The 18,533-nt window shown below is 30.3% G+C and overlaps 1 protein-coding gene across 1 annotated transcript; it reads left to right on the top strand.

Annotated features, from left to right (window-relative positions):
• Positions 1-17,182: 17,182 nt before the first annotated feature.
• LOC106444610 (transcription factor TRY) lies at positions 17,183-18,533 on the top strand. Its single transcript, XM_013886067.3, has 3 exons — positions 17,183-17,349; positions 17,744-17,831; positions 18,335-18,533. Exons 1-3 carry the CDS (start codon positions 17,310-17,312, stop codon positions 18,441-18,443), a joined length of 237 nt encoding a protein of 78 aa, XP_013741521.1. The 5' UTR covers positions 17,183-17,309; the 3' UTR covers positions 18,444-18,533.

Raw genomic sequence — 18,533 nt, 5'->3', positions numbered from 1 at the left:
TTACGGCAATGAACAACCAAAAAATCTGAAGTAAAAAATACCATCGATAGATCTTTTAAAAAATTGTTTGGACAGTTTGTAAGCGACTGTTTCACTATCACCACTTTTAATTCACTTCCGTCGTGTTCTATTTTTTTTGGTGGCTAGTTGCAGACGTCACGGCTGAACAAGGCCTACGCCACTTTTTGGTTCGTTCGGGTTAACTAAGTTAAATTTTTTTTTTTTACCAAATAACTAAGTTAAATTTATCCAAACTTTTTTAAAGGAGACAAGTAGACAACATACGTGAAGAGGTGTTTACAATGCGAATGCCGTGAAATAACAAATATTTAGTCGAGGAGTTGAAAGAGTTGACTAGGTGTTCCTCTTCTATTTAGTCTTTGCTTATTTTTATTTAAGTAAAAAAATTCTAGTCAACACAAATAATTGCCGTAAATCTAAAGAAAAAGTCGGGAAGCCCCGTTAATCTGGTGGTTTGACTAAGATTTTATTAATTCTTTTACATCAAAAGGTAAAAACACAAATTTTACAAATTATAGAAAAAAATGGTTACAAAAGGTTTTCAGCATGGTACATGACGTATCATCGAACATGAATCTCATAGGGCGGCTCGGAGTCAAGCAGTCAGACATGCATTCTCATATGGTGGTAGAATTGTTGGCTGTAGAATCTTCTATGTAATATTTCTCAGCGTTCAATAACATAATTAATCAGACGTTAAAAAAAAATCTACAAAAAATCAAATTCGGAAACGTGTTCACTATGGTAGTTTGTATTTACGGCTGAAAATATTTACCGTACCGTCGGTGGTCTGAAATCATTTTATTTAGCTATTCAAATTCAGAACGTCATTAATCAACTTAATGACTCCAATTGGTAAACATTGCTTAATCACTGAATTGCAAAAAAAAAAAAAATTAAACTGCAAAAAAATAAATTAACCAGTAGAAAATTTTAAAATTTGCGAATGGCAGAATATATATTAGATTGATTAAAATATTTTATATGGTATCTACCTTATTATAAGACAAAATAAATTTAAATAATAAACTAATTACTACAAAATGTAAAAGTAATTAAATGTATTAAATATACTTTACTTCTTATTATAAATATTTAGCTAAATTTAGTACATTTTAATAATTGATTGACATCTTAAAATATTATAAAAAACAAATTCCAGTATAATTTTATCTTTAAATTTTTTTTTGTTATTTATTTAAAATTTTGAAATGGTGTAATCATATAATTTAATAATATGAAAGCTTTTGTAAATAATCCTCTAAACTAAATTTTCCACTTAATAAAAATTTCCTTTGTTTTTCTCCCAGAAAAAAAAAATTCAAGTTTGCGTTTTTGCATTTTTTTTATTTTGCAACTTTTGTTGATTGACAAAATACTTGCGTAATCGCATTTAAAACGCAATTCCACCATTCTGAAAGGTTACCAATCAAAGCCAATGGCTCCAATTGGTAACCATAGCTTAATCGCGGTATCGCGGTAAAAATAGTTAAGCTGCAGAAAAATTTAATTAATCAACAAAAAAATTTAAAATTTGCGGAATGATAGAATACATATTAAACTGATCAAGCTATTTTATATCTTATTCAATTTGTTATAATAAAAAAATATCAATAATTAAACTAGTTATTACAAAATGTGAAATAGCTAAAATTTATTTATAAATTGAAAACTAATAATATACAAATTATATTATAACTTTATTTATAACATAACTATTTATTTTTTTATTGTTTTGTATTTTAAATTTTAAGATACTATTAGCATATAATTTAATAATGTTAAAGCATTGATTTTGTAATTTTTTCTGCCATAATCTATTAAAATTCACTTTTCTACTTAATAAAATATTTTTTTATATATTTTTATCATCAAAAACGCAAACTTACGTTTTTACATTTTTTTTTCATTCCATAATATTTTGTTGATCGGTAAAATATTTATGGAATCGCGTTTCATATGTCATTCTGCCATTCCGTAAAGTTAACAATGCCAATATGATACTGGCTGACATGCGTTAGTATTTTTCTTTCTTTCTTCTAAACAGTCAGTTCCAACCTTTTTATGCAATCAAAAAAGCTAGTTGAAGTCGTCTATTTGTTTTTCATTTTTTTGCCAACGCTTATTTTTTTCTTCTTAGTGTTCGAATGGAAGGCGTAAATTAAGTGGTTCTCCCACCTGAGTGGATCCTCCACCACGTTCCTCTCCATTCATGATAAATAATAAGCACAAGCAGTTCAACAATTAAAATAATAATAGACGGCTAGCAGTTCATATTCACAAAGAGAATTGAAATACCACTAGTGGAGAGTGGTATACTTGAGCTCCGAATAGAGAAAGCGGATCAAAGCGTTGTGGATCTAGCGGATCAAGCGGAACAAGAGTGGATCAAGCGGATCGAGCGGTTCAAGTGTGGATCTAGCGGTTCAAAATATATCATTGAATGGTGAAAGTGGATAAAAAGTGGTCCAAAATACTGTACTAATTTAAATTAATCTATATAAAATTTTATAATATTTATTTTCATAATTAAAAAGTAATATTTTAAAAATACTTTATAAATGAAACATATAATTTTTTTTCAAAATATACTAAAAATTATTTTTAAAGATACAATTTTATATTACTAATTATTTTTCATAATTCAAATTAGTTATTGTAATAATTTTTTTATAAATTGAATTAGTAAAATATTATTCAAAATATAATTAAAAATAGTTTAAAAATATATATAACTATTTTCAGTTTTAAATTTATTTTGGATGATTTTAAAATAATTATAACTGTAGTAAAATAGTATTCTATTACCATTGTAAAACTACTTAATGGTTTTTATAATAATATCAACATAAATATTATAAACTATTAATATTTAATAGATAACACATATTCTACTTCAAATAGAATTTGACTTTTATAAAAAAATTAAAAATGATAAAAGTTGAAAATGTATAATTTGAAAACTATAAATAAACTGTAATATTATTATATTAAATTAAATTGTACATGATAAATATGATGTAAATATTAAAACTAAATGGTGTATTTAATGTAGTACAAATTAGAAGATAAAGAACTATAATATTATGTTTGTATATGATATAAAAAGTTTTATCATAAAAATATTGAGATAGACACTACAAGAAAACGTAGCAGTAACAACGGCATTTTACGAGGAAATTATTTCCTCGTAAATTTACATAAGCTTTACAACGCAATTACGACGCGACATGACTTCGTCGTAAACTCGATGGTAATTTATGACGAAATGTATTCGTCGTAAAGTTAATGTAAGTTTACGACGAAAGTACGTGGAATGCAAAATAGTTGTAAACGTTACATCGACATTACAACGAATCGTGTTACCGTTACATAAAGGTGAAAACGTGTATTGAAAGTGCTTTAACTTACCTAAGTTCGTTGTAAACGCGTTGTAAATTTTCCATGTAAAATCCATGTAAAACTTACCATATTTCTCTATATATATGTCATTTCCCACAACTCTCTTCCTCACAACACACAACTCTCTTCCTCATAACACACAACTCTCTTCTTCTCGAACCACCAATTACTATTTCGAAGATAACAATAACGAACATGAGTCATTCGTCTGTCTGCCAATTCAGTAGAGCGATAAGGAGAAAATGGAGGGAAGTGAAGTTGGTTTATACTTGAGTGAAACCTCCGACCATCGTCAAAGGTTCCTCTCATGTACAAACCAGCTGCACTTCCGTCCACTTTCTCCTTGTCGTTCCACTGAATTGGCAGACAGACGAACGACACAGGTTCCTTATCGTTGTTTTAGAAATAGTAATTGGTGGGGTAACAACGCAATTACGACGAAACCAACGAAACCAAATTTCGTCGTAAACGCCATGTAATATTACGACGTAAGTACGTCGAAAATTAAATTTTACATCGATATTACAACGAATTATGTTACCGTTATATTTAGGTGAAAAACTTATCGAGTTTCGTTGTAAAGTCGTTGTAAAAAAACTATGTAAAATCCATGTAAACTTTCCCTTGTAAAATCGTTGTTATATTTCAACTACCCAACTCGAAAATTTCTCTATATATATGTCATTTCCCACAACTCTCTTCCTCACAACACACAACTCTCTTCCTCACAAGACACAAACGGAAAAAAAAAAATTTTTAAAAAAATAGTAGAAAAAATGGTCGGTGGCGGTAGTATTTACGAGTTACGAAGTTGGATGTATTTGCACAAAGATTCCGACGGGAGAGTGACGAATGCATTTCTGAACGGGCTAGAGACATTCATGCACCAGGCGGGCTGTACACCGATCACGCAGGAAAGCGGTAAGATGTTCTGCCCCTGTTCAAAATGCAAAAATTCGAAATTTGCACGTAGTGAAACTGTATGGAATCATTTAGTAAACAGAAGATTTACACCACAGTATTACATTTGGTATCAACATGGAGAGAACGCGGGCCTGGTAATTTCGTCGTAACTCGGAAAACACGGACCTCGTAATTTCGTCGTAAAAAAAAAAACACGGGCCTGGTAAATTCGTCGTAAACGGAAAAACACGGGCCTGGTAAATTCGTCGTAAATGGAAAAACGCGGGCCTGGTAAATTCGTCGTAAATTTACGTCGATTTTACGACGAAACCTAATCTATATAAGGGGACGCCGAGAGCGAGGCTGCCTCGCTCATTCCTCCCAAATTTCTTTGCTCTCTCTAAGGTAAACTCTCTCTTCTCTCTTTTTTTTTTTAAATTAGTTTAGGTGATTAGTTAGGTAACGGAATTAGTTTAGGTGATTAGTTAGGTAATTAGTTTAGGTGATTAGTTAGGTAACGGAATAATATTTTTATTATGTCGTAACTGATAAAATTTATTTTAATTTTTTTTAGATGGCTCCTAGAAGAAAATCCAGAGCACCTAGTTATAGAGATTTGTTTGGCGACGATGGTTCCGGTACATCTTCTTCCGGTCCATCGTCTTCTGGTCCATCATCCTCCACCGCAGTTCCAGACTCTCAGCCTTCTCAGAGAGTTGCTTGGAGTCCTCCTCCACCGCAGATGCCTCCACCGCAAATGCCTCCACCGCATATGCCTCCACCTCCTCCTCCAGCGGCTGCACCTGAGCCTGTCCCAGAAGGTGCAGTTCATCCGGATTTGCGTGTGCCTTCATATGCTCCATTCGCGAGATATACGGTAGAGGATTTGCTTGCCCAGCCCGGACGAGAGGGTTTGGATGTTCTAGACCCCGATAGACCCCGAGGAACTTATTGGTAAGTTATTAATTTTTATTACATAAAAATTTAAAATATTTTTATTTTCTAACGGTTAAATTGTTTTCCTTTCAGGTTTGGGGCTAATAACCGTGTTGGCCGGAGCGTTTCGAAAACGATTAAGGGTTACTACGACGGGGCATATCCGAACTGGAGCAAGACTCCAAATCACGTTAAGATCACGTGGTTTAAAATGTTTGCGGTAAGATTTTTAAATTTAATTAAATTTTAACTTTTAAATATGTATATATTTTTTAAATATTATTATTAATTGTAATTTTTTCAAATTTTTTGTGTTTCAGCAAAAGTGGCATTGGTCTTTGGGAATCACCGAGATGGTGAAGGCGGAATTCGTTGCAAAAGCAAAGATCCGCCTCTGCAACACAGTCTCCGATTGGAAGGACAAGTGGGAGCTCGACGGGTATGAGGGAAAGCCCACTGAGCTCACGACGGATGTGTGGGATGGCCTCATCGCCTATTGGAAGCACCCGTCTTCGATCAAAAAGGCCAATTCGTGCTCGGCTTCTCGAAGAACGAAGGATAAAGATGGTAATTTGCCCATGCTTCACAGAACCGGCCAAAAACCACATGCAGGCATCCGTCTAGACGTTGTAAGTTTTGTTTTTAAATATTTATTTTAAAATATTCAATTAATATAACTTTTAATATTTTTTTTTTTGTAGTTGGAGAAGACGGGAGTCTTACCATCTCTGTCTGACCTATTCAAGATGACTCACGCCACATCCGACGGAGTTTTTGTGGATCCTGCATCAGAGAAACTCGCTCAAGCAGTGGCTACTCGGATTGAAGAACGGGAGACGCAACTAACTCAGGAGTCTCCCGATGGATTACCCGTCACATTGTCCACCGAAGAAGCCGACCGAATCTTCGAAGAGGTAGTACAACTAAAATTTTTTTTTTTCATTATTTTTAATAACTATATTAATATATGTTTTAATTTTATAGCTGGCTCCTAGAAAGAAGGGCCGAATAGTCGGTATAGGCTCCGTTAACCAAGTTGCAAGGGCAACTTCGTCATACACTTCGAGACGGGATGAAGAGACTTCTCAGATGAAAGCTCGAATGGATAGCCAGCAGGTTCGTTTAGACTCTCTTGAGGATTTGCTAGACGTGATGGCCGTGGGAAACCCGGTTATGCAGAGAATGTTGAGTCAGAGACGAGCCGCTCTTGGGTTGCCAGTACGAGATCCCCAAGAGTCCGATCCAACCCGTCAACAGCCGAGCAACCCCACCGACTACTTCGATGATATGTAGTTTTTTTAATATTTTCGGTTTGTATTATGAATTTAAATATTATGACTTTTAAATGCTTTTTTATATATGTTTTTTATTTTCATATTTCGTTTTAAAATTAAAATTATTTAAAATTAAAATTATTTAAAATTCTGAATTTTAAATAAATTCAAATTATATATATATTTGAGGTTAAAAACAATATTCAAAATATATTATAAAACGAAACGTCGATGTAGGCTCGACGTAAACATTTACAACTAATTACCGTCGAAATGATTTACGAGTCTTTTACATCGAATATTTTATGTGGTCTTTACATCGAAATTTTACGTGGAGTTTACATCGAAACATTTACGAGGGTGTTACAACGAAACAATTTACGTGTGCTTTACATCGAATCCATTACGTGGAGTTTACCACGAAATTTTACGTGTCATTTACGACGATTATCTGCCCTGCGCTTTACGAGGAATATATTTCGTCGTAAACGTAACAAGTCATTTACGACGAATCGTTGGTTACGACGGGGGTTTTACGACGAAACGTGTTTCGAGGTTCATTCGTCGTAACACTCCGTTTACGATGAAGTTACAACGTATATTGCCCTCGTAAAAAATATGTTTTCTTGTAGTGAGAATAATAACAAACAAACAAGTTTTAAAATATATTCTATTTCATATCAAGTGGTTCCTCCACTTTTTTTCACAAAAAGAAAAATATATTTGTACTGCTTGTGGTTCCTCCATCTTTTCTAATTATAAGGCTCCGAATGGAGAAAGCGGATCAAGCGTTGCGGATCAAGCGGATCGAGCGGAACAAGAGTGGATTAAGTGGATCGAGCGGTACAAGTGTGGATCAAGCGGATCTAACGGTTCAAAACATATGTTTGAATGATGAAAGTATATAAAAAGTGGTCCAAAGTAATGTACAAATTAAAACTAATCTACATAAAATTGTATAATATTATTTATTTTCATAATTAAAAAATATATTTTAAAAATACTTTATAAATGAAACTTTAAATTTCATTCAAAATATAATAAAAAATATTTTAAATATATATATTATTATTTTGAGTTTTAAAATTAAGTATGTATTATTTATCTTTATTATATTTTCTTAATAATCAGAAATTTTTTAAAAAGTGAGTTGATCCTTTTTAAATTATCAAAAATAATCATAATTATTAAACTAATTAGAATATCTATAAATTTTGGTTTGGATTCGTCAGAGCTGTGCAGGTAAAAGTTTTTGATCAATCTGGTTCACATAAATTCTAAAACTAAATTTTTGAGTTTGAATAATATTTCAGATTATATGAATTCTTTTTTTATTCAATACTATTTTTTTTTGTCGACATATACAATACTATTTTAAAATAGGATGAGTTACATATGTTTTAAATAAAAAAGAAACATTTAGAAAAAAGGAAAAAAAACCGCTTGAAACACTTCAAAATTGCTAAATGATTACTGTAGTTAGTGGTTCATCAATTTTGTTAACAAAACTGAACCACATGCGGTTCGTTCTGAAATAAAGTGGATCGATCTATAACTGATTAAAAAAATGTTGAAAGGCAAACTAACCTGTGGTAGGAACACCTATGCGGCTCCTCCATCTTTTTTATGCCTTCCATTCGAACACTTTAATATGTAAAATTTTGTGAATGGAAAATTATAAGATGGAGGCTACACATTAGTATATGATTTATCTTTGCTCCACTCCCCATTCTCAACCTTGGTAATTGGAGTGGTTCAATAGCAGTTCTTTTTTTTTGCAACGTTATTTCATTTTAAATTTAATAATTTATTAAACAAATTTTTACAAGTTATTTTTTATACAGTTATTGTTTTCTATTAATATTTAAACGATTTTACAAAGTATTATACTTTTTTAATATTATAAATTTTTTTAGACAATAGACTAAAAATAAAAAATAGGTCAATAATTAATTCAAAAACAGTCATCAAAGTGTATTATACTTTATTAATACTATATAAAACCGAAGTGTCCATCCCTACAAATTACATATATGCTTAATTTAAAATTAAAAAGATTATATATATATATATATATTATTTTATTATATTTTAAATAAAATAAATATTTACTGTATTTATAAATTATTTAAATAACTATTTTCATTTATGAAAATAAATAGTAATATAAAATTTTATATAAATTATTTTAAATTTGTACAGTACTTTGAACCGTCTTTTATCCACTTTCACTATTCAACCCATATGTTTGGACCGCTAAATCCGTTTGATCCACTTTTGAAAAATAGGTCAATAATACTTTATTAATACTATATAAAACTGAAGTGTCCATCCCTACAAATTACGTATATGCTTAATTTAAAATTAAAAATATTATCTATATATATATTATTTTATTATATTTTAAATAAAATATATATTTACTGTATTTATAAATTATTTAAATAACTATTTTCATTTATGAAAATAAATAGTAGTATAAAATTTTATATAAATTATTTTAAATTTGTACAGTATTTTGAACCGTCTTTTATCCACTTTCACCATTCAACTCATATGTTTGGACCGCTAAATCCGCTTGATCCACTTTTGAACCGCTAGATCCGCTAGAACCACTCTTGTTCCACTCAATCTACTTGTTCCGCTAGATCCGCAACACTTGATCCGCTTTTCCCATTCGAAGCCTTAATGTTTGCCGGCAGCTAAATGCTAATTGATATCAGGGGTATCCTCTAGATTTTGGAAGTTTTATGAAGTTAAACTGTGGCTACTTTTTTTTTGGAACACCATTTAACTGTGGCTACTTTAAAATAATTTTTTTAAATCAGATGCCTTATCTTTAAGAACAAATTTTGTATAATACTATATAGTTTTGTTTTTGGAATCTACATTTTATAAACTAAACATCTTATAGTTATAGAATATCTAATCAAAAAAAAAAAATCTAATCAAAATACATAACTGGAAGTGCTATTTCGTGTTAAATTAATGGTGGTTTTGAAATATTTAAATATTATTCCTTTTTATTTGAGTTTTCTATAAATGTTGATAGACATGTGGGCAACTTCTATGAAAGACGGAATATAAATGGCTTTTATAATAAAACATGTAAAACTGATTAAAAACCATACAAAGAAGCATAAATAGGCATCGAGCTTCTCATATGCATGTTGAAAGTGAAAGTTAACCCTTCGAACCAATGTGGCTTCTCAAATTGTTTCCTTTTTTGCTAAATTTTGGAGTTCTTCTCAAATTGTTATATATATAATGGCATTAATTTGTTATGCTTTAATAAAGAGAAATGCCTGATTATTACAACAAATTTTATTAATCGGGAATAAAAGTAAAGCATAAATGTCGAAAAAAAGCGACGACATGACTTTTTTTTGGAGCAAACACGCATTCATTCCATATCAAAGTTTACACTCCATTAGAAGAAGTTAAGTTAAGCAATAAGAGGGCTGATTTCGCCACGGATTTCGCCACGGAATCAGCCATCACATTACTCGAACGTAGTACATACGAAAAGGAAATAACATCAAATAAAGAGCTAAAATGATAGATGTCGAATAGAATACCGAACAACGAAGACTTTTAATTCACCACTAGTTGTGGAGAACTTTGAATGGAGTTTTAACTTCGCTGCAATGAGAAAATCCAAATAACACCTTTATTAACTATGTTTTTCGTTTAAAATGCAGGGGATGGTAAAAATAGGAAATAAGAACAATAATAATAGAATTGATACTCACAGAACAGCATTAAAAGATCATAAGAATTGCACTTTTTCAATAGTCATTTTTGAGATCAAGTCAGGATAAGGTAGGGAATAATTCATAGTTTTCAACTTTTCATCGATCCAGTCTTTTGTTTTCTTTGTCCGGTACACTTTACGTCTTTTATCATGTTGATGAATTTTTAATAACTTTTTGGACCCCCTAAAGGCATTAACATTGGTATGTATTTCAAAGAATTTTTTTCATAAAGAAAATAATAGAAAAAATGAGACTAGATAATTTTTCGAGAAATTGATTCTATACTTGTCATCTTTTATTGATCAGCGGGCCTATATATTAAAATATGTTGTGAAAACTCAATAGATTCTATTATCAATGTCAATGGCTTAACAAGCTGCAATTCAAAAAAAAAACAAAAAGTTTACAAGCAAGTTGACTTTCCTTTCTATATATTTTACGGTGTAGACCGAGACATGTATGTCCGTCCCCCTTCAGGGCGTCGCTTAGAATATAGACATGTTGTCTGTTGATGCTTAGTACAACTTTTAGTGATTTCTTAACTTGATATACTGAAAGTAGGGGTCAACACGGATTGGATAGTACCATATTTTTCTCGTACTTTACGGATATTTGATTTTTCGATTTGTTTTGTTTCGGAAAAATATGAATATTCAGTTTTCCGGATATCCGAAAAATTTATATATATTTACGAATATTCACGGATATTTACAAATACATTATTTACTTTATACAATACAAGTAAATCTACAAAACATTATATAAATTTGTTTTTCTCTTACATAACCTTTACATAATATAAAAGATAAACTAAAAACTAATAAAACAATGTGTTTTATGAATATGTAATATTAATAAAATCTTCTTATAACACAAATATTTGTAGTTTTTGCTAAAGATCTTATTTTTTCTTAATTATATATTTTATAAGTAATTTTATATATAAAATTAGATGTTAAAACAATAATTGTATAAGATTATACATTTAAAATTCTATATTTAGTAATAGATATACATTTATCTGTATATAAGCCGGAGCGAATCGGATATTCGCCTCTTATTTTTTTAGTATTAGTGATTTGCTTTGCTTTTAATGAATATTGATTTTTAATATTTGTTTTGTTTTAGAAACTTACGGACATCCAGATTTTTCGGATCGAATCGAAATAAATAACAAATTAAATCAAATTTAAAGGATAAAATACCCAACACTAACCGAAAGTTTGATTAGACAAAGGCATAGAGCCGTGGAGGTCCGTTTCCATTTATTTTGTCCCAAAAAACAAAATGAATCAAAACCAGATCGGTTGGGTTATCTTGTTTGATTTAACATATACTGCTAAGATTCAAGGTAGGTTGGATATACAATTATACATAGATTGTAGACTTTTACGTACGATTTTACATAATAGTTTATGTAGTCATACGTAAAGCTCGAAAGTATAAGTAATGTCGTATACGGTATTGAAAGATGGCGTGCATGTAGAGAGTCGGGCGGACCTACGTTAGAGGAAGGGGTGTCATCTGACACAAGTTAAAGGTTATAATTTTGTGTATGTAACACGTACAATGAAAACTTCTGTAGCTCATTTGGTCAATTTCCATAATATCTGACACACCTTTCCCTAGTTCGACCCAGCCTTCGTACATATTTTTTGTTTGTTTTATTTTCTATAAGAATTATGTTGGGCTTTGACACCCCTTAAAATCAAATCTGGGTCCGCCACCATTACCTCTAGTCATGTTAACGAACATTTTTGGTATTGAACATGTGAACAATAGAAAACTTAAATTAGGCATGGGCATTTTACCCGGATCCGAGGACCCGACCTTAAAATACAGGTTCGGGTCCAGAATCAGAACCGATAATTTTACTCTATTGGGTCTAAAGATGGAGGACCCTCGAGTAGCAGGTTCGGGTCCAGAACCGACCCGGAACCCAATCGGGTTTTTTAAGAACTGAAAGTTAGTAGATTTTATTAGTCTTTATATGTGTTTCGGATCTACTGCAGGTTTTCAGATTGTATTTTCTTATGGTTATTGCTCGTTTTCAAAATTTCAAGTTTGGCGGTCGGGTAAAATTAAAGATTCATGGGTACAAGTAGACCCGAAACACATATTTTAGACCAAAAATATATAGAACTGATCCGAAAAAATCAGGAACCGACCCGAAAATGTACCATCTACCCGAACATGGATCCGAAACACTTGGACCCGACCCGAAACATTAAAGAACCGAAAACAATTTGGGTACTAATGGGTACGAGAAAAATGGACCCGAACCGGCCCGGACCCGACAAGATCCGACCCGGAACCGACCCGGATTTTTTAAAGTACCTATGTGGGTCCAAAACTCACGGATCCGAAAAGACCCAACCCGAACCCGACCCGAGGATCCGGATGCCCAGGCCTAACTTAAATACTGAAACCGTGAAACCGTTTACAGAAAAGTTGTAACATATAAACAAATACTAGATTTTGATCCGCGCAGGCGCGCAGATGTATATTTTGAAAAATATGTTGATATTAATTTTTTATGTAATTATTAGGATTTGAAAAAATGAATCCGAGGAACATAACCGATACCGATCCAAAAATATAGTACCAAACCCGAACATAAATTGATTAAATATTCTAATTATTCAAAATTTTGTTATTTAGAGAACCAAATCTGATCCGAACCGAAGTATTTGGGTATCCGAATTTATCTAAAAATAGATTTATATACTTATATATATTAATTATTTTTAGATTTAACGTATATAAAACATCAAAATGATACTTTTAAATTGGTTTAAATACTTAAATATATATATATATATATATATATATAGTCAAAAATAAATATCTGAAATAGTTAAAGTATACTCAAATCACCAAAAATACTTAAAATAATTATTGATTTCGTATCCAAAATTTTAAATCAAGCCAATTGATATGTTAAGCTTAAGTATTATAACATATGTTATTCAAATTTATACGTAATATATTATTTTATTTATACATTTTGAGAAATTTAAAATATATAATGATTTAAAACTTTAAAAATAATTTAAATTAGTTATCCAAACCCAAACCAAACCCGCAAAGATCCAAATCGAACTCAAACCAAAATTTAAAAACATTCTAATAAGGCTGAAATCTTTGACCCCGAAAACCCAAAATACAAACCGATCAGAACCAAACCCGTATGGGTACCCAAAAGCCCATCCCTAGTCATTATTATATATCGTATTTTATCATCATATAATTAATCGTATTTTATATGTACCATCATATAAGTAATCATATAATTAATAGTATTTTATACATACCATCATATAAATAATTACATATATTATATTTTTAAAACTTAATATGAAATATAACAACCATAATTTGAGTTGGTATTTCAAATTGGGCTTTGTATTATATTTTTCTTATATATATTGACAATATTTTTTTATAATGGTTATTGAAAAATAGTTTAGTAAAAATCCATTTTTGAATATATGTATATTTTTGAATCAATTTTTGATATAAATCAAATTTAAATTATTATTTTGATTTGAAATATGTATATAAAGTTTAAATTTTGTTTTATGGTTAGTTTTGAAAAAAAAACAAATTAGGCAATTAGATTGATCCATTTTGGTTTATTTTAAAAGTGGCCTAGATAACTTTCAATTTTTTAAAAAAACATAAGCTCATTACTTTTTTTCTTAATACTACTATCCTTGTTTTCAAACAAAAATATATTTTTTTTAAAAGACTGCAATCCATGTTTCCAAACACTCTAAATTTTTTAATAGTCTTATTTAAGTCTCCGAACATTCCAATTTTGTACTTGAGTTTTAATAAGATACTAGGTTTTGACCCGCGCAGGCGCGCGGGTGTATATTTTGAAAAATATGTTGATATTTGTTTTTCATGTAATTATTAGGGTTTTACAAAATGAATCCAAGGAACAGAATCGATACCGATCGGAAAATATAGTACCAAACCCGAACATAAATTGATTAAATATTCGAATTATTCAAAATTTTGTTATTTAGAGAACCAAATTTGATCCGAACCGAAGTATTCGGGTACCCAAATTTATCTAAAAATAGATTTATATACTTATATATATATTAATTATTTTTAGATTTAACGTATATAAAACATTAAGAATGATACTTTTAAATTGGTTTAAATGTTTGAAAATATATATATATAGATAGTCAAAAGTAAATATCTGCAATAGTTAAAGTATACTCAAATCACCAAAAATACTTAAAATAATTATTGATTCCGTATCCAAAATTTTAAATCAAGTCAATTGATATGTTAAGCTTAGGTATTCTGACATATGTTATTCAAATTTATAGGTAATATATTATTTTATTTATAGATTTTGAGAAATTTAAAATAGAAAATGATTTAAAACTTTAAAAATAATTTAAATGGGTTATCCAAACGCGAACCAAACCCGCAAAGATCCGAATCAAACTCAAACCAAAATTTAGAAACATCCTAACATGGCTTAAATCTTTGACCCCGAAAATCCAAAACACAAACCGATCAGAACCAAACCCGTATGGGTGCCCGAAATCCCATCCCTATTCATTATTATATATCGTATACTGTCATCATATAATAATCATATTTTATATGTACCATCATATAAGTAATCATATAATTAATAGTATTTTATATGTACCATTATATAAATAATTACATATATTATATTTTTAAAACTTAATATGAAATATAAAAACCATAATTTGAGTTGGTATTTCAAATTGGGCTTTGTATTGTATTTTTATTATATATATTGACAACATTTTTTTATAATGGTTATTGAAAAATAGTTTAGTAAAAATCCATTTTTGAATATATGTATTATTTTTTAATCAATTTTTGATATAAATCAACTTTAAATTATTATTTTGATTTGAAATATGTGTATAAAATTTAAATTTTGTTTTATGGTTAGTTTAGAAAACAAAAAGTTTTAGGCAATTAGATTGACCCGTTTTCGTATATTTTAAATCTGGTCCAGATAGATAGTTTCTTATAATATGATGGACTTTTAATTTTTCTTAAAAACATAAGCCCATTATTTTTTTTTTCTTAATACTACTATCCTTGTTTCCAAACAAAATTAATTTTTTTTTAAAGACTACAATTCATATTTCCAAACACTCCAAATTTTTTTAATAGTCCTATTCAAGTTTCCAAACACTCTAATTTTGTACTTGAGTTTTAATAAAATAGATTTGAAACAATTCGTACGTAGAGAAATCAAATCAGTGTACGGTCGAGGATATAAATTCGTACTGACTCCATCTCCTCTCTCTTTATTGAGGTAGATGTTAGCACAACCAAATTAAGGATATTTATTAATTTACCGCAAGTAATTTAAATTTTAGCCACCCTGTGAGTCCTGTCTTCTCAAGCTACTCTGTTCTCTTTTAATTACACTTACTTTACTCTCTGTTGAAACGTTTGGAGACTAATTGAACTCCTCTTTCAACATAGTCAAGTCATTTGCCCAAAAACATAGTTCAAACTAGGAGCTACTGTCTATTTTCTCTGTACTTACACATTGTTTCTCCCCATAGATTTGGTATAAAAGCTAAATGATCACAAAATAATTTACTTTCGTAGAAAACGTGTATCAACAAAACATGAAATAATATTAAATTATAATTTTTATGTGTTTAACATTTTGTCACTTATTTTTTTCATTCACAGCTCTCAGAATGCTAGCATAGCTTTTCTAGTTTGTAAACAAATGATTTTTTATTAAACAGAAAATGAACCCATCTTAGACCATCTCCAACAATAGATATGGTTTTAGAGTTCTAAATCATTTTTAATTGAAAATAATCAAATTAAAATTTTTAGATACTTGTTTAGTTTTAACCCCTCCAATGATAGAATCAATTAAAGGTTCTAAGTTTTAAAAATTTGAAAACTTGTAATAATAGATTACTTGCATGACACTATAATTAAAAAAAACTTATAATTATTGAATTACATAAAATTTAAATTAATTTGACATAAATTACATAAAATTTAAATTAACTTGACATAAAAACATATAACATAGATTGAGAAATCATAAACAAAATTACAATTCTAAAGACAACTGAACACAAAGATAAAGTAACATGAATACAATTCCCATGTCAATTACATCCTCTCTCCATTAGCTTAACTAGATTCTTATTGAGTATACACCATCAGTTGTTCATCATCCCCTGTTTTCAACACATAGTCAAACATCAAAGTAGGGTAAGGCCACTTTGAATAAGACTGCCACCAAGCTTTTGGTTGACTTTTTTTTTTATCACAAGGTTTTTGCTTGGCTATTAATCTAATTTTACTGAGTTTCCCATATTTGTTTTACCATTCAGAAAGTTCGTGAGTGTTCGCACTACAGAGAACCAACTCGAGTAGGATTTGTTTATTTGCGCCATATATTCAACGTTTGCTGCAATATTTGATTCACATTAACCTGATTGAACACACTCTCAAGTCATTGTCCAAAAAGGAAAAAAAATGAATACACTCTCAAGTCTCAACTATAACGTCGACCTTATGCCAACCGTGAACCATACTGCCGTAGCCTTATGGTCCGCATCAAATACTCCAATTGCGTAAGTAACTTTAAATTTTCGAAAAGTTTCACGAGACATGTACAAATAACACCATTAATAACCTGGTTTTGAGGTCCCCAAGCTTCTTTACCATTAAGACAAAAGCAAGTTGGACCGCACGTATAACCAACAAGAAATAAATTCAAGAAACATCATGGTTCTTCAAAATTTAATAAAAAGAATACTACTATTTTAAAGCTACGGTCTGATTTTAACAACTTTTTGTGGGGGTGGGGCTAACATTAAATAGTATGTCGTCCTAGATTAGAAACCTCTCCAACAAAGCCCACTCTCTCTTTCTCTCTAGATACATGATATAATAAAAGAGTTTGCCACCTCTCTTTCTCTGCTCTCTCTTCAGTTTCTCATACTTTCCTCTTCCACCTCCATTGATGGATTCAACGTATCGACGTCAGCGTCACAACTCTGAAGGTCCATCTCATATAATGTGTTTGATTAGCTTATTATATATGCATGCTCTTTCTTCGTAACCATATTTTATTTTCTTTGGACATAGTCATCGTGTTTAGCTGAAGTTCATGTTATCATATATTATATTGCCCTAATAAACCAGACTCTTCGTAGCCTTAATTATCACATATATGTAGTTACGCGATTGTGAATAAACACACCAATAACAGACTTCGTAGCCTTTTATTATATATATAGCCCTAATTGTATTTACGTGAATGTGAAATAAGTATTTACGAGCAGAGATGAGATCAAGAAGGACATGAGATTATTACATACGTAGCGATTAGCAAAAGAGAATGTAAAAATATTGGAGCAAAAAGTAAAAGTTTTGTGTTGTTTTTGATAAATGCAGAAGTGTGTAGCGTAAAGTGGGATTTCATCAAAATGAGCCAACAGGAGGAAGATCTCATCTTAAGAATGTACAGACTCGTAGGCGATAGGTACATATCTTCTTTTAATTTCTTTCTCTCCCAAAATTAGATGTAACGACTTTACCACAAAACATGTGACATAGGAATGTACTTATATTCTTACGCTTACCATCGCCTGATGATCTGTTGAACAAAAAAATATATATATATAACCATCGCCTGATGATGAAGAAAATCGTTTTTGTCGTTTCAGAGTGACCTTTTTAATCACCATCGCCTTCTGGTCTATGTGTCCTTGCTCTCTCTTAGGCCTACTTGATCTTTCAATTGCTGCTTCATGTTCTTGTTCTAATTAGTTATAGTTTGTACGTAGTTTCATTAATTAGGAACTACTAGACTAGACCTAAGTTTTAGTGTCTAGGTGTTTTTTTTTTTAACTTTTTGCGACGCTTAGGGACTTCTTAGCTTAATAAGCAGAATGGGATCCAAGCTAATCACTTGTATCAAACATTTTGTTATTTACTTAGTATTTCCATTCTTAGAGAAAAAAATGTTTTCTTGCAAAATACCAGGTGGGAAATAATAGCAGGAAGAGTACCGGGAAGAAAAGCTGTGGAGATAGAGAGATACTGGATCATGAGAAACAGCACACATTTCTTGCCTCCATCTTCCAAATTTTAACCTCCTTCTTGTGCTGTGCCTCCCATGTTTGTTTTAAGTATTATATTTTCATTTCCAAAACTAAAAACTAGATGAGGAAATTATGTGTGA

Source organism: Brassica napus, chromosome A1 (genome assembly GCF_020379485.1).
Source record: "Brassica napus cultivar Da-Ae chromosome A1, Da-Ae, whole genome shotgun sequence".
Taxonomy (NCBI): Eukaryota; Viridiplantae; Streptophyta; class Magnoliopsida; order Brassicales; family Brassicaceae; genus Brassica; species Brassica napus.
Note: the sequence above shows the minus strand (reverse complement) of the source record. Positions and strands in the feature narration are given on the sequence as shown.

Coding starts and splice junctions, on each gene's coding strand:
- LOC106444610 (XM_013886067.3), top strand. CDS start 17,310: ATGGATTCAACGTATCGACGTCAGCGTCACAACTCTGAAG. Junction 17,350..17,743: donor TCAGCGTCACAACTCTGAAG/GTCCATCTCATA, acceptor TGATAAATGCAG/AAGTGTGTAGCGTAAAGTGG. Junction 17,832..18,334: donor TACAGACTCGTAGGCGATAG/GTACATATCTTC, acceptor GCAAAATACCAG/GTGGGAAATAATAGCAGGAA.